The sequence below is a fragment of the Gopherus evgoodei genome, chromosome 1 (assembly GCF_007399415.2).
Source record: "Gopherus evgoodei ecotype Sinaloan lineage chromosome 1, rGopEvg1_v1.p, whole genome shotgun sequence".
In the NCBI taxonomy this organism is placed as follows: domain Eukaryota; kingdom Metazoa; phylum Chordata; order Testudines; family Testudinidae; genus Gopherus; species Gopherus evgoodei.
Window position 1 is genome coordinate 339,310,475 of NC_044322.1, and position 25,439 is coordinate 339,335,913.

Sequence of the window (25,439 nt, forward strand, 5' to 3'; positions counted from 1 at the left end):
ACAGAATGGTCTTGCCCCGAGGATGTTGACATCCTGATGCACTTGAACTATTTCTTCTATCTGAAGGCCTTGGGACTTGCTCTCAACTCACACAGCGGCTATTAGTACTTTCCACCCTCAGGTGGAGGAACATTTGGTTTTTATCCACCCATTGACTGCTTGATTCTGTAAGGGACTTTTATGTCAATACCCACCCGTTCAGCCTATTGCTTCTCAATAGGATCTGACCCTATTCCTTACATCATTAATGAACTCTCCCTTTGAACCCTTGGCCTCCTGCTTCTTTTCTCTTCTTTCCGTAAAGGTTGCTTTCCTGGTGGCTATCAGCTCTGCAAGGAGATACTGGCGAACTGGGAGCCGTGATGGTAAACAGAAAGTTTTGCTATGCTTGCATCCCAAATTTCTACCAAAAGTGGTTTCCCACTTCCACCTCAGCCAACCCACACATTTGCCAACCTTCTTTTCCAAACCACACACCTCAAATGAGGAACAGCGGCTTCACTCCCTTTGCTTTTACCTACGTGGACGAAACCCTTCTGGAAGTCTTCTAGACTATTCGTTGCCATAGCCGAGAGAATTAAAAGGCATGCCATCTCCACCCTGAGAATCTCAAAGTGGGTCTCAGGGTGCATTATGCTCTGCTATCAACTATCAGGACAGTCCACACCAGATGGGATATGGGCCCATTCCATGATAGTGCAGGCATCAAGTACTGCTGTGCTCCACGACGTGCCCCTTGCTGACATATGTAAGGCAGTCACATGGAGTTCAATACACACCTTTTCTTCTCATTATTCTCTAGTGCATGATTCTGCAACAGACGCCTTGTTTGGCACAGCAGTTCCCCATTCCATAGTTCCGTCATTTTCCTCACGCACTACTTGGGTACTACTTGTTAATCACCCTCAGTGGAATACAATAGGGACCCTCACTCGAAGAAGAAGGGGAGATTACTTACCTGTAACTGGAGGTTCTTTGAGATGTGTGCTCCCTATCTATATTCCAATCCCACTCTCCTTCTCCCCTGCTGCGGATCTGGTAGATGTGCGGTGGAGAAGGAACTGATGATGTGGTTGGTCCACCTCATCCTTTATTGCCTCAGGCGAAACCACGAGGCAACACAAGGGCGCATGCGCAAGCCGACGGACAATACTACTTTGAAAAGCTGCGGCTCTGGGAGCATGGCGCACGTGCATAACCCTCTGTGGAATACAGATAGGGACCACTCATCTTGAAGAACTTTCAGTTACAGGTAAGTAACCTCCCCTTCCAGAAATCAGTTCCTTTGCATACAGTAACCGGTGCAGCCAGTTAGTCACTTTCTCCCTTGCTGAAAAGATATTTATAAACATCTACAAGGGAAGGGAAAAACCCTCATCATTTTAATAGAAACTTAAAAATAATATTCAGGACATACTATTTAAAGGGTGTCCTGTCAGAAACTGGAAATTGTTATGAGTTAGAAAAAACTCAAGTTGACAGTGCCCGTTTAAAGCGTTAAGTAGCTAAGCCCCAAACTTTTGTTTTTAATTTCTCTTTAGCCATTAATTTTAAAACTTCTCTCACCTTCAAATGGCCCAGCCCTCACTAATTGACTGACTATGGGATTACAGTGAGCACCTAACTGATGACACATGGGCAGAAAGCAAGCAGGCATCAGCGCCAGACAGCCACCATGTTCTCAGCCCTGTCCTCTGTTCTCCCACCTCTGTGTTTCAGTAATGGGACCTCAATCTACAACTGCAGGGACAGGACAACAGAAGGGCAATGGTGTCACCTTAAGACTGCTGCCTTGCTTCTATCTTCCATTAGAAAATGAGAGCTACGTCTTTAAAAGAGAAACTTAATCTCAAAATGAAAAGCTAAATTGGAACTTTTTTTCATACCGGCTTTAAAAATTGGTAAAGTTGTGTGGGAGGTGAAAGCAGCACTTGAGTAAGTTTGATTTGTGTCAGATTCCATCATTTCCCTATTTCATGTTAATATTTATCAAACTGGTCTCTCCTGTACATTCATACTCTGTGAGTTCAATTGTTAAAATACTTTTGTAATTCTTGAGCACTAGCTGGCTTCTGTCTTTAAAGATAGAAGATTCTTTTTTTTTTTAAATGGTTGTCATGTTTGTAGCCTTAGACTTGGTAAACTCTGGAATATTGCTTGATGTTTCATGTAATAATTCTTTACAACAGTTCCTGTTGCCTTTCTGTTCCATTTGCTCTTCACCATCTGTTATGCTGATGACACTGTTACAGGGAGTAAGTGTTCTGGCAAATATTTTAGTTGTGCTGAAAAGTCTTCTCTCTTTGCTTTCTAGTGATTTGTTGTTACTATATAATTTTCTCAAATATAATCTTTGGAGAGAGCTTCTATTGCAGTACTCCTGTTATGCTAAGGGGCAGAGGATTGGAAATACTGACCAGAAGTTGAGATGGTGATGGGGCTTATTGCTATTTTCTTGATGTTTTTAAAGTTGGAAATAAAAAAGAAATTACCTATACCAAAAATGGTGCAAATTTCAAATGCATCCCACTAAAACTTAAAGGCTTCCCCTACTGTAAGATCTTATATACCAACTGTGTTTAAACTTCTAGTATTCATTCAAAAACTTGGGAAATTCAGAAACAAAACAACTGGTTAAAAACACATTGAGATTGAAAGTGTGCTTCCGTGCACTCTAGCTAATACCTCAAACATTCTGTACAAGAGTTTGACAACTTAACTTTGCCCCCCAACATTTGGAAAAACATATGCAAGGATCAAAATAAAAAATTGATAATTGGAAAAAGATCCCTTGAATAGGAAATGGGATTTTTATCGTCTCCTTGTAAACTGTCAATTTGACCTTTTGTCATATATTTTTTCAAATTTTAGGGGGCAAAATTAAGGTTGAGTGGGTAGAGTGTTAGTGAGTGATGAAGGATTATACTTTAGTGGCAAATAAGGTGGGCCCCATTAGCTGTTCATTTCCAGACATTCTGACACTTCGGGTTTTTTTATAAAGATGTGAAATCTTTCTGAAAAGAGTGTAATATTCGCTTTGGGATGTAGCTGAACTTTACTGAAATGCAATTTCATCTTCAACTTCTGTTCTATCGGCAAATAAATAATAAGCTGACAATGTACTCTGACCCAGTACCCTAAAATTTCAGCAATTTAATAAATAATGAATTTTGTTCTCCGAAATCATTTTAACTGTCATTAATTGAGGTGGCTGACTTTGTTTAACTATGCACTTGTTTGAACTCTTTAAATAACTTTTATGATTTTGTCTAGAATCACTATTCATAGTGGTAGTGCTCTGTAATTTACTAGTGTGTCCCAAGTGTAATGATACTGGGCTGACCAATTTCAAGTCTAAAGGGATTTGCTAAAAGCGTCTTTAATTTCTAACCTCATTTCTACAAATACATTAGAAGCAAGAGGAAGACCAAGGACAGGGTAGGCCAGTTACTCAGTTGGGGGGAAAGCAATAACAAAAAATGTGGAAATGACAGAAGTGCTAAATAACATTTTTGTTTGTTTTTACCAAAAAGCTTTGTAGCGATTGGACATCTCACATAGTGAATGCCAGTAAAAATGAGGTAAGATGCAGATGCCAAAACAGGGAAAGAACAAGTTAAAAATTATTTGGACAAGTTAGATGTCTTCAAGTCACCAGGGCCTGATGAAATGCATCCTAGAATACTCAAAGAGCTGACTGAAGAGGTGTCTGAGCCATTTGCAATTATCTATGAAAAGTCATGGAAGACGGGAGAGATTCCAGAGGACTGAAAAAGGGCAAATATACTGCCAATCTAAAAATAGGGGGATAAGAACAACCTGGGGAATTACAGACTATTCAGTTTAACTTCAGTACCTGGAAAGATATGGAGCAAATAGTTAAGCAATCAATTTGCAAACACCTAGAAGATAATAAAGTGATAAGTAATAGTCAGCATGGATTTGTCAAGAACCAGTCGTGTCAAACCAACCTAATAGTTTTCTTTGACAGGGGAACAAGCCTTGTGGATGGGGAGGAAGCAATAGATGTGGTATATCTTGACTTTAGTAAGGCTTTTGATACTCTCTCGCATAACTTCCTCATAAAAAAATCTAGGCAAATACAACCTAGATGGCACTACTATAAGGTGTGTGCATAACTGGTAGCAAAACCGTTCCCAGAGAGTAGTTGTCAGTGATTCACAGTCAAGCTGGAAGGGCATATCGAGTGGGGTCCTGTAGGGATAAGTTCTGGGTCTGGTTCTGTGCAGTATCTTCATCAGTGATTTAGATCATGGCATAGAGATAAACTTCTAAAGTTTGTGGACGATAACAAGCTGGGAGAGGTTGAAAGTGCTTTGGAGGATAAGATTAAAATTCAAAATGATCTGAACAGACTGGAGAAATGGTCTGATGTAAATAGGATGAAAGTCAATAAGAACAAATGCAAAGTACTCCACTTAGTAAGGAACAGTCAGTTGCACACATGCAAAATGGAAAATGACTGCCTAGGAGGGAGTACTGCATGAAAGGGTCTGGGGGTCATAGTGTATCGCAAGCTAAATATGAGTCAAGAGTGTATCACTGTTGCAAAAGAAGCAAACATCATTCAGGGATGTAATAGTAGGAGTGTTTGTAAGCAAGACGCAAGAAGTAATTCTTCTGCTCTACTCCACGGTGATATGGCCTCAACTGGAGTATTGTGTCCATTTCTGGGCGCTACATCTGGAGAGAGATGAACAAATTGGAGAAAGTTCAAAGAACAGCAACAGAAAAGATTAAAAGTCTAGAAAACATGACCTGTGAGGGAAGGTTGAAAAAAGTTGGTTTGTTTAGTCTGGAGAAGAGAAGAGAAGACTGAGAGGGAATGTGATGATAGATTTCAAGTACATAAAAGGTTGCTCCAAGGAAGAGGAGGGAGAAAAATTATTATTCTTCATCTCTGAGGACAGGATAAGAAGCAATGAGCTTAAATTGCAGCAAGGGTGGTTTAGGTTGGACATTAGGAAAGACTTCCTGTCAGGGAAGTTAAACACTGGAATAAATTGCCTATGGAGGTTGTGGAATCTCCATCATTGGAGATTTTTAAGAACAAACACCTGTCAAGGATGATCTAGATAATATTTAGTCCTGCCATGAGTGCAGGGGACTAGACTATATGGCACCGGGGCTGGCACCTCTTGATATCTCTTCCAGTCCTACGATTCTATGATTCTTTCTGTATGCTTGCATTAGCTTTGTCTTTACATCTTGTGCCCAAACACTATAAAGAGATTTTAACGTTTTAACAACAGGTTTGGTTCTCTAAACCCTTGAATTCTTCATCTGTTACCTCTGTGTATTAGAATTTAATTTAGAAAAAATGCTCCTCCTTTGTGTAGTCTTTAACCCTTTTGCATCATCAGTTATAACAATCTTTTATTGAGTAATGCAGTCTGCATCTAGAACACCCCAACTTCTATCCCAAAGAGGTTAGTATTTATGTTCCTTATTATCTTTCTTTTTATCTGTCTTTAGTCCCTGATTAGAATTTTTAACTAGCCTGATCATATTCATGGATAGTTGTCTAATTTGTATATATTTGTGCTTGTGTGTGTGTATTGTGACAAAGTTCCTCCTCTACCTTGGTGGGTCCTGCTCTTATTTGGCAGATTTGCTCACCTCAGTGATCTTCCCCACAGTCTGGGTCAACTTCTCCTGTGTCTGATCAGGAGTTGGGAGGTTTGGGGGGAACCTGGGCCCACCCTCTACTCTGGGTTCCAGCCCAGGGCCCTGTGGATTGCAGCTGTGTATAGTGCCTCCTGTAACAGCTGCATGAGAGCTACAACTCCCTGGGCTACTTCCCCATGGCCTCCTCCAAACCCCTTCTTTATCCTCACCACAAGACCTTGCTCCTGGTGTCTGATAATGCTTGTACTCCTTAGTCCCCCAGGAGCACACCCTCTCACTCTCAGCTCCTTGTGCCTCTTGCTCCCAGCTCCTCACACACACTTCTTCTCCTCTGGCTCCTCTTTGCCTGACTGGAGTGAGCTCCTTTTCCAACCCAGGTGCCCTGATTAGCCTGCCTTGATTGGCTGCAGGTGTTCTAATCAGCCTGTCTGCCTTAATTGGTTCTAGCAGGTTCCTGATTACTTTAGTGCAGCCCCTGCTCTGGTCACTCAGGGAACAGAAAAGTACTCATCCAGTGACCAGTATATTTGCCCTCTACCAGACTCCTGTACCCCACTGGTTTGGATCTGTCACAATATATATATATAAAGTTTGTAACTCACTTGATTCATTACTGTGAAGTGGACTGGAAAGTGTGCATGATACTTGGGTTTTCAGAAAATGAAGCCTTTTTATGTAGCAAAAGCACTTGCTTTATTTCTGGAGGGAATGGTTCTAACATCATCATTTTTACAGTAATCTTTCTTGCAAAACTGATCTGATTATAAACCTCAGAAGTAAGTTTCTTTCCTTTCAACTAAAAAATGATGCATTTTCGTCAGCACACCCTAATGGAAATTGACTAGTATTTGTAAGGTCTGTTATCTACATAAACATGTCTTAATCAGAGGCCAATTTACTGTAATCATTTACTTGCTATTTTTTACACTCTTCTATGTTCAAGCTCTGCTCCTAAAGCTGGTCTGTAGCTGTCTCATACTGTAGTCGAGGGGTTCTCTCAACAAATTTTTTGGTAACTAGTAAGTCTGTTTCTGTTAAAAGTTAAATTTGAATGTTTATCACTTTTCACAGCAGCAGACTTGCTAGCTAGCTAGCTGAGAGACAGTGAAAAGTGATATTAACATAAAATATAACTTTTCACAACAGACTTACTCAGCCCTGGCATGCTGGAGGACAAATTAAGCCCTAGATATGGATATAGGTAGGAAGGCAGCAGGGGCCAGGGGTGATGGTGGGGGGTGAGCTGAAGGATCAGAGTCCTTCAGCCATGTGATGGTGGCCAGGACCAATGCGGGGTTGAGCCCAGGACTGGCACCTGTCGCCTCCTGGCTGGGGCTGGAGCCCAAAGCCCCAGGGGATGGAGCCCGCAGCCGCATGGCTGGATCTGCTCCCTCCCACCCCAGGGCTAAAGCCTACTCCTCTGGCATTTGTGACTCCAGAGGCGGGCAGGTCCCAATCCTTGCTGCTGACTCTGGGGAAGAGTCCACTGCTTTGCCCTCCTGTCATTGCCCAGGAGGCTATGGCTGCATGAAGAGCCCCTGGTAGCCACTTTCAGCCATGGTGGCTGCATTTGAGAAAGGCTGCTGTAGTTTGAGAAACGTGCATGCATGCATGTTGCTAGTACCTCTTTCATCCTGCTGAGACTGTCCTTCCCACAGATTTTTAACGCTGGTAACAGAAAGAAACCTCACTTTCCAATAGCTCCACTTTTATCAAATTTCTCTTTGTTTGAAGATCACCTTTAAATATAATTTACTTAATTCTCTGTCACAAGACAGTTGCAAGCGGAGTTGGGCAAAATTTTTAAGATGAAACTTTTTTTGCTGAAAAATGCAGATTCAGATGAAAACATGTTGTGAATTTGTATTGAATTTGTTGAATTGTTTAGGTTGAAAAACCCACCAAACTTCTGAAAAAAATGTAAACCATTTCATTTTGATGTTTTTGAAATTAAATTTTACATTTTTTTTATTCAAAATTGCTTCATTTAGAAATTCACTTCAATTTTATAACTTTTTTGGGGGGGAATCAGTTAGTGAACCAAAAAATCAGTTATTCGCACGGCTTTAGATACAAGGTGCCTATTGCTTTAGGATTTGTGTGTTGAAATATTTCACCGATGTATACTGTATATCCTTACTAATCATGCTTAGACAGATGTCCAGTATTTAAATAATTAAAGACTAATCATATGCAGTGGTGGATGAGCCACTGGTCCCACAGGGCCTGTGCCCAGGGGGTCCCCGGCCATCTGGTGTGCCCCTGGAAAAAATATACCACTGCCAGTGGAAGCCCAGAGCCCCAGTCACCAAGTGGGTGGGAGGGATGGGGGAAACCCACACACCCCAACCCTGCTCCACAGTAGCAGCACTGGGTGGGGGAAGCCCCTCCAGCAGCCCCCAACCTTGTCCCTGGCAGCAGCCATGAGATGAGGAGCCCCCCCACACACACAGCGGCCCCCATCCCTGGCAACAGCTGCAGGAGAGGGGAAGCCCTCCATCCCCAGCGGCCCCGTCCCCGGCAGAAATCACAGGACGGTAGAAGCCCGCCCCAGCAGCCCCCATCACTGTCAGAAGCAGAGGAATGGGGGAAGCCACCCCCAACCCTGTCCCTGTCAGAAGCCGTGGCATAGCAGGGCAAGCCCCCTCCAGTGCCTCCTACCCATCCCCAGCAGAAGCCACAGGGTGGCAGGACAAGCCCCTGCGCTCAGACCACTCTCCTGCCCTGACCCTGTTTCCCCCCAGAAGCGCGGGAGGTGGCAGGGGAAGCCCCAGCCCTCAAATCCCCACAGCGGCTCTGGGACTGGAGGAGCTCTCTCTCTGCTGCAGCCTTGGGGCAGTGGCGTGGGACAGAGCTTCTCTGGTCTTGGGAGTGCAGTGGGGGGTGGAGAAAGAAGCAAAAGGGGTTGCGGGGCTGCAGTGGGGGGTGGGGGGAATGAAGAACACCTTGGGTGGAATGGGGGCAGATCCCAGGGACGGGGCAGAAAGGAGTGGGGCCGAAGGCAGAAGGGGTACGGAGGGGCCTACTACTTGCTCTGGGCCAGTGCCCCAGGAAACCTTAATCCTCCTCTGATCACATGCCTTGCTACCATTATTTAAACTATTCCCTAAAGTTACAAATTACTAGTCCTAGCTTTGCTGTGATGGTCCAGAATGCATCAGCTGTTTAAGAAATCCATAGAGCTGGTTTGAAAGAGCAGAGGTAAATTGTATCTCCCCCTGCTATATATCATGATTTTATAAATTAGTTTAAAATAAATAAAAAGTAACTTTAAGGACCATGCCATATACAGGATGAAAGTTACAAACCCACTTGCCTGAACTCCTGTATTCCAGCTCCAGCAGGGGCCTTGCCTCTGTGATTTTTGTTTTGTTTTGTTTTTTGTTTTTTTGTGCTGACTTTTTTCTTTAATGTTGTCACATTATTTTTAATGGCTATGTCATTTCAGCTATCCCAGCATGAATGGAAAAAAATATAGATAAAAACTACTGAAGGAAATGAAAGTTCATAGAAAACCACAAATCTTGCCAGTCATTCAAAAGAAATATTCTATGTCTGAATATGACACACATTAAAGAGAGGACTTTTTGCCATCTGTCAGGTTAATGCTCCTCTGCTATGTATCTTAATAGTTAACAATGCTACTTTTAATCTACAGACCAAAAGGTCAATTTTGAATGTTTCACCACTCTGGAAGTTATTTGCGTTACTTTATAACTATATTTCTCTCACAATTTTTGGTCTCTTGCTCTTCACACTGACAAGGGCTAGGAAATCCAATCTCTGGTTGGCTAACTGAAGTATTCATGCTCCCCTGCAGGCTGATTAAAGGAAGTGGATTGGTGGGCTCCAAAAGGAGACTACTGCTGTCATTTTTAACTGCAAAAGCCACTTGCCATAGTGAGGACTATGAAAATGAGGAGTAAACGATGGGTAGTGAAGGCTTTTACAGTTCTCTGTAGAACTTATCTCCATAGTATCTGAATTACTGAATAGGTAATTTAGATCCACAAGGCATTGTCCCTACTGAGAATAGAGTGGATTTTGCTTTTCACCTCTGACAAGTGCTGCAAGCACTTTTGGAATCCCCCACACACACACTTTTTGTTAGTATTCTTTGTCTTTTGTTATAGTTGTGGCTTTAGCAAAAAAGAAAAAAGGGATCTCCTTTAAAGGGTATGTCTACTCTATGGGATTACTCTGATTTTACAGAATTCGATTTTTGGAAACAGATTGTGTAAAGTCAAGTGCATGCGGCCATACTAAACACATTAATTTGGCAGTGTGCGTCCATAGTATCAAGGCTAGCGTTGATTTCCAGAGCGTTGCACTGGGGGTAGCTATCCCATAACTATCCCATAGTTCCTGCAGTCTCCCCCACCCATTGGAATTCTGGGTTGAGATCCCGATGCCTGATGGGGCAAAAAACATTATCGCGGGTGGTTCTGGGTACATGTCGTCAGCCCCCCCCCCTTTGTGAAAGCAACGGCAGACAACCGTTTTGCGCCTTTTTTCCTGGGTTGGCTGTGGAGACTCCGTACCACGGCAAGCATGGAGCCCGCTCAGCTCAACGCAGCAGTCATGAACATTGTAAATACCTCAGACATTATCGTGCAGTTTATGCTGAACCAGAACTTGCAAAACCAGGCGAGGAGGAGGCGGCAGCATGGCAACGAGAATGATGAGGACATGGACACAGAATTCTCTCAAACTGCAGGCCCTGGCGCTTTGGAGATCATGGTGTTAATGAGGCAGGTTCATGCCATGGAACGCCGATTCTGGGCCCGGGAAACAAGCACAGACTGGTGGGGCTGCACAGTGTTTCAAGGTGTGGGACGATTCCCTGTAGCTGTGAAACTTTCATATGCATAGGGCCACTTTCATGGAACTCTGTGTGCCAGAATACCAAGATGAGAGCAGCCCTCACGGATGAGAAGCGAGTGGCGATAGCCCTGTGGAAGCTTGCAATGCCCAACAGCTACTAGTCAGTTGGGAATCAATTTGGAGTGGGCAGATCTACTGTGGGGGCTGCTGTGATGCAAGTAGCAAAAGCAATCACTGAGCTGCTGCTGCCAGAGGTAGTGACTCTGGGACATTTGCAGGTCATATTGGATGGCTTTGCTGCAATGGGATTACCTAACTGTGGTGGGGCGATAGATGAAACCCATATCCCTATCTTGGCACCGGAGCACCAGGGCAGCCAGTACATAAACCACAAGGGGTACTTTTTCAATGGTGCTGCAAGCACTGGTGGATCACAAGGGACGTTTTACTAACATTTAACATGGGATGGCTGGGAATGGTTCATGACGCTCATATCTTCAGGAACACTAATGTGTTTAAACGGCTGCAGCAAGGGATTTACTTGCCAGACCAGAGAATAACCGTTGGGGATGTTGAAATGCCTGTCATTATCCTTGGAGACCCAGCCTACCGCTTAATGCCATGGGCTTATGAAACCATACATAGGCAGCCTGGACAGTAGTCAGGAGCTGTTCAACTGCAGGCTGAGCAAGTTCAGAATGGTGGTAGAATGTGCATTTGGACGTTTCAAGTGATGCTGGCGCACTTTACTGACTCGCTCGGACCTAAGCCAAACCAACATTCCCATTGTTATTGCTGCTTGCTGTGTGCTCCACAGTCTCTGTGAGAGTAAGGGGGAGACATTTTTGGTGGGGTGGGAGGTCGAGGCAAATTGCCTGGCCACTGATTGCATGCAGGCAGACAACAGGGTGATTAGAAGAGCACACCAGGAAGCGCTACACATGAGAGAAGCTTTGAAAACCAGTTTCATGATTGGCCAGGCTGCGGTGTGAGAGTTCTGTTTGTTTCTCCTTGATGAAAACCTGCCCCCTTGATTGACTCATTCCCTGGAAGTCACCCCCCCCCTTTGATCACAGCTTTCTTTCTAAGGAAATAAAGTCACTATTGTTTAAAAACCATGTATTCTTTATTAATTGATTATAAAAATAGGGAGAGAACTGACAAAGTAGCCTGGGTGGAGTGTAGGGGGAGGGAAGGAAGGAAAAGACTACTTCAAAAGTTGTTGAATGACAGCCTTTTGCTTGGGCTGTCCGCTGGGGTGGAGTGGCAGGGTGCACGGAGTGTCCTCCCACCCCATGTTCTTGGGCGTCTGGGTGAGGAAGCTATGGAACATGGGGAGAGGGGAGGGTGGTTATACAGGGCTGCAGTGACACTCTGATCCTGCTGCCGTTCCTGAAGCTCCACCAGATGCTGGAGCATGTCCGTTTGATCCCGCAGTAGCTGCAGCGTTGCATCCTGCCTCCTCTAATCTTCCTGCTGCCACCTCTCGAGGGTCCCTCCTGTCCTCACATTTGTCCCTCCTGTCCTCACGTTCATCCCTCCTGTCCTCACGTTCGTTGGCCGCTTTCCTGTACTGTGATACTGTGTCCTTCCACTCATTCAAATGAGCTCTTTCACTGCGGGTCAACTGCATGATCTCAGAGAATATTTCATCGCGTGTGCGTTTTTTCGCCTGCTTATCTGAGATAGCCTTTGGGACGGAGGAGGGAGGCTTGAAAAATTTGCAGCTGTGGGAGGGGAAAAAAGAGAGAGAAGTATTTAAAAAGATACATTTTACAGAACAATGAGTATACTCTTTCACTGTGAACAACACTATTCACATTACATAGCACATGTGATTTCGGTACAAGGTCGCATTTTGCATCGTAATATTGAGTGCCTGGGCTTTGGTGTTAGAGATCACAGATGCATGTCCGGTCAACAGAATTCGGCTTGCATGCGGCCATGGTAAGTCATTGTCTTTCGGCTTCTGCAACCTTCATAAAAGCAGGGCCCTCCTTTCCCATACCAAGCAAAACCTGTTGAGTGCTGCAGTTTTCGTGTTAACATGCAGCAGCAGAAACCAAACTACCCCCCCCCATCCAAGTCTCTGGGATGATCGCTTTACCCCTCCCCCACCTCGTGGCTCGTATCAGGGAAGATCCCCGCTAGCCAAATGTGAACAGCTCAGTGCCAATCCCCTCCTCCACTTGGCTAACTGCAGGGAAGGATTTCTTTTCAGCCACAGGCAAACAGCCGTGTAGAAACGGGCACCTCTATCCCCTTAATTAAATCCCATATTTCAACCAGGTTACCGTGAACGATATCACTCTCCTGAGGATAACACAGCGAGATAAAGAACGGCTGTTGCTTGAATGCTAGCAAACACCAGGACCATACGCTGCCATGGTTTGTCATGCAGTGATACCAGATTACTTGCTACTTGCATGGCATGGTAAAGTGTCCTACCATGAAGGACGGAATATGGCTCCCCTACCCAGAAACCTTCTACAAAGGCTTTTGGAGTACCTCCAGGAGAGCTTCATGGATATGTCCCTGGAGGATTTCTGCTCCATCCCCAGACATGTTAACAGACTTTTCCAGTAGCTGTACTGGCCGCGAATGCATCTCAAGTGCTCAGGGCAAATTAATCATTAAAAAACGTTTGCTTTTAAACCATGTTTTATATTTACAAAGTTACACTAACCAGAGGTCCCTTCTATGGCTTCATGGTACGGGATACTGCCTTGGGAGGGTTGAGAGGCTACTTCAGTAAGGCTGAGAAAAAGATCCTGGCGGGTGGAGAGAATGATGTGCTGTGTGCTCTCCGCAAGCTTATCCTCCTCCTCCTCCTCCTCATCTTCCCTATCCGCAAAATCCTCAGGCATGGCTGAGATTACCCCTTCTCGGAATCCATGGTCAGTGGTGGGGTAGTGGTGGCGGCACCCCCTAGAATTGCATGCAGCTCAGCATAGAAGCGGCATGTCTGCAGCTCTGCACCTGACCGTCTGTTTGCTTCTTTGGTTTTGTGATACGCTTGTCTGAGCTCCTTAACTTTCACATGGCACTGTAGTGAGTCCCTATTGTGTCCTCTGTCCCTCATGCCCTTGGAGACTTTTTCAAAAGTTTTGGCATTCCGTTTTTTGGAACATAGTTCTGCTTGCATGGAATCGTCTCCCCATACAGCGATCAGATCCAGTACCTCCCATATGGTCCATGCTGGAGCTCTCTTTCGATTCTTGACTGCATGGTTACCTGTGCTGATGAGCTCTGCATGGTCACCTGTGCTGATCAGCTCTCCAGGCTGGGCAAACAGGAAATGAAATTCAAAAGTTCCCGGAGCTTTTCCTGTCTACCTGGCCAGTGCATCTGAGTTCAGATTGCTGTCCAGAGCGCTCACAGTGGTGCACTGTGGGGTAGCTCCTGGAGGCCAATACAGTCGAATTGCATCCACATTAACCCTAACTCGAACCAGCGATGTCGTTTTCAGTGCTACTCCCTCGTTGGGAAGGAGTACGGAAATTAATTTTAGGAGCCCTTTATGTCGAAGTAAATGGCTTCGTTGTGTGGACGGGTGCAGGGTTAATTCGATTTAGTGCTGCTAAATTCGACCTAAACTAGTAGTGTAGACCAGGCTAAAGAAAATTTAGTTAGTTACAACCTGTCCTCTTCAAACTTAACATTAGAATTATGTCCTACTGTTAATCCTTACTAAGGACAGTAACATTAGGCATGAATTTGGATGCTATTATAGTTATATACTAGTTTTGAAACCAAAATAACATATTGCTAACTGGAATAGCTTTGGGAGCTACCTCTGGACCCCCCCCACTCACTAAACTGGTGGACTTGTAGGAGCAGTATTCTTGGACTTCGATGGAAAGGACACAAAAATACTCCTGTCAGAATAGAATTGTTCTGAGGCGGCAGTGTTGTCTGAGAAGGTAGTGCCCTGGATGGTGGCAGAAGCTGAGACGGAGGTTGAAAATTATTAAATATTGTAACTAGAGGGCTGAGTGGCGATTCTCATCTGCAAAATGAAGACTGGGCTGCCCCACTGTTACTAAAAATATATTAAAAATTCCTTTCCAAGTGGTTCTCATATTTAGAATCATAGTAAAAAGTGTAAAGGAGGCTTGTATTAATTGTTAAGCTGATTCTGTAAAGCCATGTTGTGATGGAAATTACATATAGTATTTCATGCAAGCAAAATTGCCTTTATGAACCAGATGCAAAAAAGCAATTGAAATACTTCTCATCATTGCAAGTTTTAATATCAAATAACGCCATTTGATTCAAAGTATATGTCCAAAGTATTGTAAGGTGTCATTCTGGAAACTGTCTTTCAAAAGCATTTACCATATTCTGAAAGGTTGTATCTAAAATGTATTTAGTTTCAATCCCAAGAAGACATCTTAGCTTTCTAAATTAATTTAGCTCTCCCAGTTTTTGTCTTCTATTCTAGGGCTCAGTTACTATTTTCTAATATTGGTTGCCTTAAATGCTGTGGAATTTTGCTTTGCGTGAAATATGTGTAGTTATTCTTGTTCACTACAATGGCAAGTATTTTGTTATAGATGCATTGTGGAATAATGATTTGTTATTAATAATGGATCTGGTTTTAGATGAACTTACTTAATAAGCCATGTAGGTTTTCCAGTTCTGTTTATGTGTATTGTATTATCTTTATTCCTTTTGGAGAAGGGGTGAATATTTTGCCACTTAGCTAGTCAGAGTTTGAAAGCATAAAATTTTATATACAATGTGTCAGCTGTTTTACAACTGATTACAATGAAAGCCCTCTTTCTCTGCATTCCTGACACAGTCCTGTCTGAACAGGGTCATCTGTCTTCTTCAGAATTATAAAGACTTCAATCAAAGTCACTTGTGGAACTTAACTAAGCAAATCAGAAAACCTTATGATGTGTGTAAATTAGTCGAGCTAAGTCTTCCTTCCCTTGGGTGAGAAGTTCCCAGAGTATGATCCATGGAGCACTTCCTCAGAGAGCTGCCTAGTCATAGGGTGCTGGCTCTGCTCTTTCCATTTGCTGAATATGGTTTAAAAGACAGTTAAGAATTCACTACTTTCCTAATGTTGCTTTCTTATGTAAGCAATTGCTGTAGTTGGCAGATGGATGTTATTTGATCATGAATGTATAGTAAAGGTGGCCAGCACCATCTTGGCTTAGAGGATAGGTGGAGGCCCATGACAATCTCTGTTAAGATGTATTCCATACTGTGTGAAGAAGTTCATGAACCCCCCCAGTCAAAGGTGACTGTGTAAACTTAAACTATGTTTCTTAACTATGGCAAAATTCATCATACTTCAGTTAGTACGCCAGAGAGGTGACTGTTTTAGGTGAGTTTTTAATAAACATTACAGTTTGGCAGTCATAATGTAGTCAGCTGCTGTGTTGGCAGAAACAAAAGAAAATAAACTGTATTCCACACTAAGGTGTGAGAGAGGTAACAGGTACAGTAGAGTTTCTGTTGTAAACTCTAGCATTTCGTTTAGGGACCTTGCAATTGACACTGCAAACAAAATTTCACCATCAGACCTGCACAGGGGAAGGAGTGACAAAATGTGGTTCTTTAATCTGAAAAATGACCATAAACACATCATCATGGGGTTTCATATTTATTTTCTCCTGGAGATTCTGTGTCTACCTGTCTCTTAACTGTTGACTCTGATGTGCCACAGGAGTGAAAAACAGTAAAAATTAATTTTAGTTACTAAAGTGAACAGCTGCGACTGGTACACACAGGGAGCAGATTTGTTTGGTAGGTAGATAGCTGCTATTTGTACATAGTCACCCACTGATTTTGGATGCCTCAATTTTTGGGTGCCCAACTTGAGACACCTTGCAGGAGACTTGTTTTCAAAAACTTCTGAGTACCCATCCTCCTGAAAATCAGGCTACTTCAAGGTGTCTCAAGTTGAGCACCCAAAATCCCCAGTCACTTTTTAAAATCTGTCACCATAAAACCATTCTTTAAGGTGTGGAGTTCTTTCACAGCTTTAGCTGATGGCTTCTGGGATTTTTCTGTATTCATAACTCAGCTTAACTTTAGATCAGCATGTCTACCATATTTGATATGCTGAAGCCCCAAAAAGGGAGGAGTAGTTTGGATAGAAAGGTGCATTCTTTGGTCAAGTCAGGGCTTTAATTTCTGCCGTCTAACATTATTTAAGACTGTTTCAAGTGGGAGTTTTGCATCTCTGTAGAGGTTAGAGGGGTTAGAGCTTTGCGTTTATGTAGGTGAATGAAATGAGACTTGTAAACACCTGATTTACTGCTGTGGCATGCACATTAGGCTTTACCTTGCTACTGATGTACTACAAAATGCTGTAGCCTGCATTACTTTCATTTGTTACCTAACTTCTTGGCTACAGCAGCCATGATTTATTTTAAAGTTATAACATATTTGTAAATATTTGTAGGATAATATCTTGCAGAATAGGTTATTGTTATCTGTTAGGACACAGTGTTTCAGCAGAAACATAGATTAATAGTAGACAAATAGAATTATCTGTCTATTCACGTATGTTCAGATAATACAAAGAGTTCATTCTGTGTTTGGAGGTCAGAACAAGGCATTTGAAAGAACATAGCCACCCTGTAACTCCAGCTATATGGTTGTGCATGACCATGTGTTTAGTGCAGATCAGCAAACCACTTCTGTAGCCAAGTTTGTACTTTGGGAATATACCTTTGTTATAGTAAAGACATTGGCAAAAGTAGGGCTGCTTTTTTTTTTGCTTAAAGAGATCCACAAACACTTGGAAGCTCTGTCTAATGGTTTTTTAGATGGAAGAATTTTGCCCTTCTGTTTTTCCCCAAAGCAAAACTTGTTGGCAGTGGGAAGTCTGCAAGACTGTTTTCCAGCTTCCACTGAATAATGTATCTATGCTAAACACTGTAATTCTGAGATGTATATGCCAATCTGCTAGTGTAATTGTTGTTTATTTTCCTTGCCCTCCAACATTTCTCTCTCTCTCCACAATACAATTGGCCCCAAGAGAGACTCTAGTTTTTGTACTTTTCATGCTTAAACCTAGAAACTAGCTATGCATAAAAAGTAAAATTCTCTTAGGATTAATGATGCACCAGCTGTGTGTTCTGAACCCTTGTGGGAAAAATAAAATATGGAGTACTTTTTGAGGAGGGAAAAAAGTGCTATGTGAAGCAAATGAATGAAAAAAATGATTTTAGTATATTATTTTCAGGGCTTAAATATTTTACCTTTCTCCTGCTACCCAGGATAAAACACCTGTGTGAAATACCTATGTGGCCATGACTCCCCAAGGCCACACCCCTGCAGTTTAATGGAATAAGACAGCTGTGTACTGTTTGTTGGACTTTTTACTTAATTGTAATATTGTCATTCAAGTTTTTATTTTATACCGTTTTTAAATGTAACATAGTGCAAATGGCTGGTTAAACACTTATTTATATGTTCATTCCATATAAAGAAGCTCTTTGCTCTAGGTGGTCTTTGATGTATTTAAAAAACCAGACTACTTCAGTAGTTCTGTCCCCTGCCTCCCAATAACTAATATATACCATACCTAGCAGCTAAAAATTATTACAAATCTTTGCAATTTCCTGCTAGAGCCTTCCCAAATAGAGATAATTATCTTATTCCTTGAATAATATATTAAAAGAATAGTATTTAAATCAGCTATCCTACAAGAATTGTTGAATAAATTAGTCAACAATCACTAGTAAAATTAATCAAATAACCTATTCACCAAATACCATTCAGTCTTACTTACTATCACTCCCTTCTTTTCCTTTCTATCTTTAGTCCATTTAGTCCTATTATAGATCAGTGACTTTTCCTTAGTAACCTTCAGTGTCTGTTTCATTCTCATTCTCACTCTCTCCCTTTCCATTTATTGTATTCTCTACCCTCTGTTATATTTTCTCTTTGTTCTCCCCCTGCCTCCAATATCTATCTATATATATTTGCCATGCTTCAGTTTTCTTATTTTTCCACCAATCTTTCATTTTCTCCTGCTCGGTCACCTACCCCCTCAAACCCACACACATATAAGGCTTGGAAATTTTACCACACCTCTAATTGTCAGAGGACTAATCCTACTAGCTACAAACCCATGAAGATATGGGGATCCCCTGTTCATGGTCAATGCTTCTCTTCCCTCCTCTCTTTCCTTCCCTCTCCCCCACTGCTGGGGCCTCAGCTCCAGGAATAATTTGATATTAAAATCTCAGCTTTTATTTTTCAAAATTATGATTCCAGCCCTCCTGGTTGTGAAGAAATAGTCAGCCACATTTTCAAGATTATCTTCTTTAGTGATGTCTGCCTGGGTCAGCAGGCACCTGAAACAATAGCTCTGAGAGGGATGAACTGCATCATTCATTTCATTGTAGTCTGAATTTTGAAACTCATTCCTCTGGATGTGTCTGTGCAGGGAGCTCCTCATTGCTACCACCCCATCATCTTTTGTTCAGTTGGGTGATGGCTGAGTCTCCCTCCTCCACCAGGACAGAAGATGACAGTGATCTTGGGAAGGGGAGATCCAGTCTGCCCAAAGAGGAGTGGTCGTGGTCTCCTAGATCACTGCTCTTACGTGGCCTTACCACTGCCATTCCAAGAAGGGACAGGGGTAGGGCCAAGTTGCATGGGGCCACATAGGGATGTGTCCTGAGCCTTGGATGTCCTCAGTCCAGCCCTGGGCACTGGGAATATATAGAATGGAAAGGAACTGTTTTTGGATCCTCTTCCCACTAGTGGGTATCTGAAATATGCAACTCCACCTACCAATCTCCTGTGAATGGAGGAAGGGAGAAGCAGCATTGTGTGTTTGTGTGTGTGTGGGAGGCTGTCTCCAGTACTCTACCCTTCCCAAAGACTCCACTTGTTCGTTCTCCGTCCTGAGCTGAATAGCTCCAGTACCTGCCTTGGCTGCAGGGGGTTTTATCAGTTTTATTCCTAACAAAAGAATTCTGAAGCACAGCAGTGACACTGAAAATACTATGGCTGGTTTTCACACTGTTATATTTAGGGAAAGCTCTGAACATCAGCAGAGGCACTGGAGCTGTCTGTCTGCAGACTTAGAAAGAAAGCATGGCATTAGTTCACACTCAGTTCATATTTGTAAACTTATTGTCAAAATCATAAGAGCTAGAAACTTCATTTTTAAAAATGAAAGCTTAGCTTTTTGAATACATTGATGGTATTCACCTGTGAAAGCTCCCTACTTGCCCTAGGTGAGTGGAGGAGTAGATTTTTCAATCCCTGATAAGGTTTAATCAACAGTTTGACAGTTAAAAGACAGAAGTGTAACAGGTACTGTACATGAAAACTACAGTATTACTAACTGTCTCATAACTGGAGATAGCAGAGATACAGCGATACTCAATATTGTACAGTAATTTTCGTATGCAAGAACTATTGGATCTGTAACTGGTAGCCTGCCATAATCATCACTGTTTTCATCTTCTTTCCTTTCGCCTCTTCTCCCTCTGATTCTGCCCTGTCTATAACTCGTTGAGTAGTGAGATAGTAACATCAAAGTAAATCAACCCTTTCCCCTTTTCCTCCTCTTTTCTGTTCCCCTGTAAGGAGACCAATCACCTGATGAGAAATGAAATGAGCCAGCAAACTCTAGAACGTTAACTTTAATATTGAAATAACATCTCATCATGGATAAATAAAACCATTTTACAGTTAGAGATCACCATTTTCCACTTATCTCCCTAGAATCCTACTCAAGTAGGAACAGCTCTTCAGGTTTTCCACAACCTTGGAACTTTGAAGGATACCATTTCTAATGTAGTGGATGGATACTGTGTGTCTCTAGAGGAGAACATCAACAATGCTTTGGATATCAAAGTTTTAACTCAGCCATCCCAGACAGTTACAAGAGGTACAGTATTGGCATACTATTTAATTTACAGCATAACAGTCTCTGGTCATTTGGCAGAATTGCATTGTGCTCAGTCATGTGGGAGAAAAATGCTTAGAATTCTTAGGAATTCATCATGAAAAACGTTAAGGTTTCTTGAAGTCTGATTCTACTTTACTTCCTGTGAGAGAACCACAGAAAGACTGGTATATTGCTTGTTAACAGTGCAACAAATCAGACCACTGTATTTGAACACTTTTGTCAAATGGAAATATCTCAAAGTAGTGTTTCCAACTTGCGGGATCACTGCATCTTTAAACTTAGTTCCCCTTATTTTTTAAGCTATGGTACCATGGAGCATTGAAGAACACAAATGCAAAACACACTTAGATGTCAGATTTTTATTTGAAGCCTCTACAATACAGTTTGGGGTTAGAATTTGTGTTGGAACCATAATAATGGCATATGGATTCTCAAGGAACATGAAGGCTGCTTAATGGTATTTCCTTCAGTTAAAAAAAAAGTCTTATTTTTATAATTCTAATACCCTTAGGCAAAAGCGTTCAGGTGAGTGCCTGTATCCTTGACAGCAACCAGTTGTCCCACATCACCCTACCAGTACATCTTACAACAGTGGAGAAGTACATTGGCTTTGTGTTTTTGCTGAGATGGGAAGCAGTGAAGTAGTTAATAATGCTGACATTTAAAGTATCCTCACTAGGCTTCAGAGTTAATACTTGATTGAGATGATTGAGGCTGTTCACGCCTCTCAAAGCTGTTGTTTCAAGCTGTCTGTGACTGCTCAACACTTCTGAAAATCAGGCCACTTCTTTAGGTGCCTATAAATGGATTTTTATGTTTTAACCTCATTTAGGCGCTCACAGCTGACAATGTTGGTCTAGATTTTTAAATTCTGAAATGGATTGATATGTTTCCTTCAAAATATGTTTAGGTGGCCCTGGCCGAGCTGTTATGCCAACACCAGGAAACGCTGCAGCCTTCCGAGCAGCCCTCTGGACAAACATGGAGAAACTTATGGATCAGATCTGTGCAGCCTGTGCACAGGTATTCAGTCCCTATATTTCCTCTTCTAGTTAGTGCAATTTTTGCATATACCACATTAGAAAACCTAAATTATCTTTGAAACAAATTCTTTTACAGGTGCAGCACTTGCAAAAAGTACTGACAAAGAAGAGAGACCCTGTTTCACATGTCTGTTTCATTGAGGAAATAGTTAAGGTAAAGTTTTCATTTAGCTGAATAAGTTCTTACAAAGACAGCGAGTGGTTCTGTTAAGGAAAATGTGATGAGAGGAGCCCTTCAGTTACAGTTTTAGAGTTCAGTAATGAGACAGTGGTGAAAGTCAGACTAGCATAGAAAAGTGCATTTATGGACTGTTTGTGATCTGTGGGGTATATTTGTAGGGCATAGACATCTTCTTGTAATAATTGCATTTGTTTTCTTTAAAAGAACTGTGATACAGCATGGCCAGAGGGCAGCAGGAGAGGGTTAGAAGGGACCTTATTCCCTGTAAGGGGAAGAAAGTTTGCTATAGATTAACTAGAGCACCTGAAGCCAATTAGAGCACCTGCAGTCAGTCACATGATAAAACCCCCCTGCTTCAATCAGACAATGTGGGAGTTGGAGCGGAAAGAATTGGTGTTGGAGCAGAGAACAGTTTGGAGCCGTTGGAGCAGAGAGGAATTGGTATTGGAGCAGAGAACAGTTTGAAGGAGTTGGAGCAGAGAAGATTGGTGTTGGAGCAGAGAATAGTTTGAAGGGAAGCAGAGGAAAGTTTGGCGGAGTGCTGCAATGGGCTAAGAAGTCCAAGACCCTAGGTAAGGGGCACCTGGCTTGTGCAGAGGGAGGGCAGAAAGTCCCTCCACAAGCTGAAGGGCAGAAGAGAGAAGTAGCCCAGGGAAAGGAACTGCCAGTTCAAGTGGTTCACCACTATCCTCAGGGCCCCTGGGCTGGGACCTGGCGTAGAGGGCGGGCCCAGGTCTCTCCCTCTCCACTCCCCTCCTCAAGGACACTAGTGGGGCAATTAATATTCCAATTCAGGGGCAAAAAATGGTGCCCTGAACACCCCCTTCCCCAAAGAAGAGAGAGCGTGAGACCCATCATAATAGTGCCAGCAATTTGCCACAGAACCGATAAGACACCATTGTCAGTTTTTATTAGTGATCATTATTGTCATTCCATAATATACTGTGTAGTTTGGGTAATTAATGTTGTGCATTAGTCTTCATAGGAAAATAGGTCTTCATGTGGTATCTAGTGTTCTCAGCCATTTGTTTCTCTACTTTTTGGCAATTTCGTCTCTGAAAAAATAATCATGGCTGTTTTTTTCCTTTCAGAGGCCCAGATATGAATACCTATTCTTGTCCATTCATTTGTATTGTTTTCTATTCTTATTTGGAATAATTTGATTAATGGTCTCCTTCAGGGCTAGGAACAGCAATATTGAAGCCATTTTGTCTGAGTTAATAAATAGGAAACAACAAAAACAAAAGAAGTTTTACGGTCTGTTTTTATGCAGACATCTCCTTTTCTATGCATATGGCTGGATTATTAATTCACACAGATTTAATTTTTGAAATGGTTTTGGGAAACTATTCATATATAAATTTTTCTCAGCAGTAAAATCAAATAATAAAGGTTGAACACAGTGAACTTACTTGTCTATTACTTAAGCCCACTCTGAAATACATGGAGTATAGCATTGTCCCATGGCCAGACACTTTGAAATATCTCCTTGAGAGGAAATGACTGGAGTTTTCTTTCATTTTCTTTTTTCTTAAACCCAAAGAAGTGGATAAACTTTTGGTAAATGTCTCTGCATACCAAAAACTTGCTCTTGCAAAAATTATTCATTGCTCCTTGGGCTTCACAAACTCTCTCTGCAATAGGCCAATCTCTTAAAAGAGGAAAATGACCCTTCAAACAAATGGAGCAATCTTGCACACTGGGAAGTTGTGAAGCAGTTTGGATGTGAGGAGAATTCATGTAAATGAATTTTCCATCTTCCATATGTAGCAGCTCCCTTTCCTGGATCCATCCCCAGTGTCCCTCATTACTTTTGAGGAGTGGCTGTTGGATCGGGAGAGGACTTTCCCAATCATTCGAGGAGACTTAGGGAAAGGGGATTGGGCAGGGAGTGAGAGAGAGAGACTGGAAAGTCTTCTTTATCTCACTGTTAAACTAAAGAATACCCAAGTGAAAGGAATTTTGTAGGCTTAAATTAGGGAAAGACTGGCTAGTAAATGAAATACTGTGTTCTAATCCATAAAGTGCTGAGCCTCTGTTCTGAGGTACTGAACACCCACCCCTCCCATTAATTTCATAATGTGGGACTGAGCCTATGGTGCTAGAATGAATTTTATAAATAATATGTATTTGTTTCTCCATGGTTATCTCCTTCTCAATTAGTGACCTCTTCAGTAAATTATGAGATCAGCACAGAGGAGTATAAAACAAAGCTGGGCAGTTCTTATTCTGGGAATGAGTTAGCTAATGCAGTATCAGGTCTTCTTGCAATTCTTCATCCTGCATAGTATAGTGCTGCTTTACTTCTTCCTTTCTCAGGTTGATACCATACAATACAGTGCTTTTCTTAGCCATTATCATGGTAACACCCAGTGTGAGGTCTGCGGGAAAAAGTACTGTGCAGCATCATGTGGTGAGCGTAGGCAACAAAGCCACACAAATCAGTGTTGATGGTGTTCAGCCAAAAGCAGTCAAGTACTAGTCACAGCTAAAATTTGGGAAGCCATGTAAATCCACTCAGTTTGAGCTGTACAGACAGCTGTCTGGGGGAACAAGAACTACAATGTGCATTGCCAGTAAGAAATAATCGCAGCATTGACTCATGAAAACTGTATATCTCATGCTTATCCAAGCCACCACCAGTTCACCATCTTCAAGTCCTCTGAAAAAGGCTGTAGAGAGGGGAGAGAAGGTTGGATGTTCTTTGTGTTTAGTTTCATTAGTAAACTGAGCTAAACAATTAAACAAGCTAAATGTAATAGCATTATACCCATTTTCTAAGGCAGCATGCCCACACCAGATGATATGAAGATGACATTCCACTTTGCATTCTGTGTACTAATTACAATTAGTGATGTCAACATCATTATTAGTCATCTTCTGTGGCAGCTGCACTACCACTTTGCCTGTCCACCTGCTTTCTTGTTCTAACCATGGCAATATAGGTGCCAGCTGAAGAAACATGAAAGAAGTGACCCCGGCCTTGATAAGGCACGCACTTTAATAATAAGTAAACTGGTTGCTTTTTGGTTCATTACCCTCCTCCATCTACATATGTGGACTTAAAAATGACAAATAATAATATTGAAACTAAAGGTGAATTGAGTTTGTTTACCTGCCAAGATATTCTTTTAGTGATTTAGATGTGTGTTGATGAACAGTATCAAGAGAAATTCAGACACTTGATGGGTTAATCTCAGGCTTTTCAGGCAAAAGAATGAAAAACTTATTTTACATGTTATTGTTTTGATATGTATTAGTAATTTTTATTTTAAAACTGATGAGTTTAAACATTAAAATTACAAATACGTTTTGAAATAATGTAATTTGTTGTGCTTGTTCTCTTAATGATTCTGTTCTTTATAATGATTTTGTATTTATTTAAAAAATAGATTTGATTCACCTTTAAAGAACTCGTAGGTGACTTCAACTGTTCTACCCTATTTCTTTCCTCTTTCAATAGCTAGTGACTAATCCTGCTGCTATGGAAGCCAATAGCTAAGCTAACACTGATTTCAGTATCTGGCCTATCTTTTTATGAGAGCCCATTCCCTAATCGTATAGGTAAGACTCTGATTGAGTTCCTTGTGATATAGAGTTGAAACTGAACTCTGATCTTCACATGCAGTAGATCCTCCACTCCCACACACATTTCAGTTAGTGGCATTACAAAGTGAAAAGCAGTTTTAACAGCATGACAAAACATTTTGTGTTTTTGGCAATTGTGATTGGCAGAGACATGTGAGATGGGGCTCCCTCCATTCAGACAGGAGGGGGCCAATGACAGAACACTCCATGAGCAGCTCTTCTTTCCTTCCTTTGGTCTGCTAGTGCCCAGATTTGTTAA

At 42.0% G+C, this 25,439-nt stretch overlaps 1 protein-coding gene across 3 annotated transcripts in view; it reads left to right on the forward strand.

The window, feature by feature from the left end:
• The window catches only part of COG5 (component of oligomeric golgi complex 5), a 346,421-nt gene that overhangs the window by 212,263 nt on the left and 108,719 nt on the right, over positions 1-25,439 (forward strand). For 2 of the 3 annotated variants that reach the window (XM_030549122.1, XM_030549260.1), the window contains exons 8-10: positions 20,182-20,347; positions 21,279-21,391; positions 21,488-21,565. The exons of the other annotated variant lie outside the window; for it this stretch is intronic. In XM_030549122.1, coding sequence (XP_030404982.1) covers positions 20,182-20,347; positions 21,279-21,391; positions 21,488-21,565 — 357 coding nt within the window. The remainder of the gene's footprint in view (positions 1-20,181; positions 20,348-21,278; positions 21,392-21,487; positions 21,566-25,439) is intronic. 3 annotated transcript variants of the gene reach the window in all.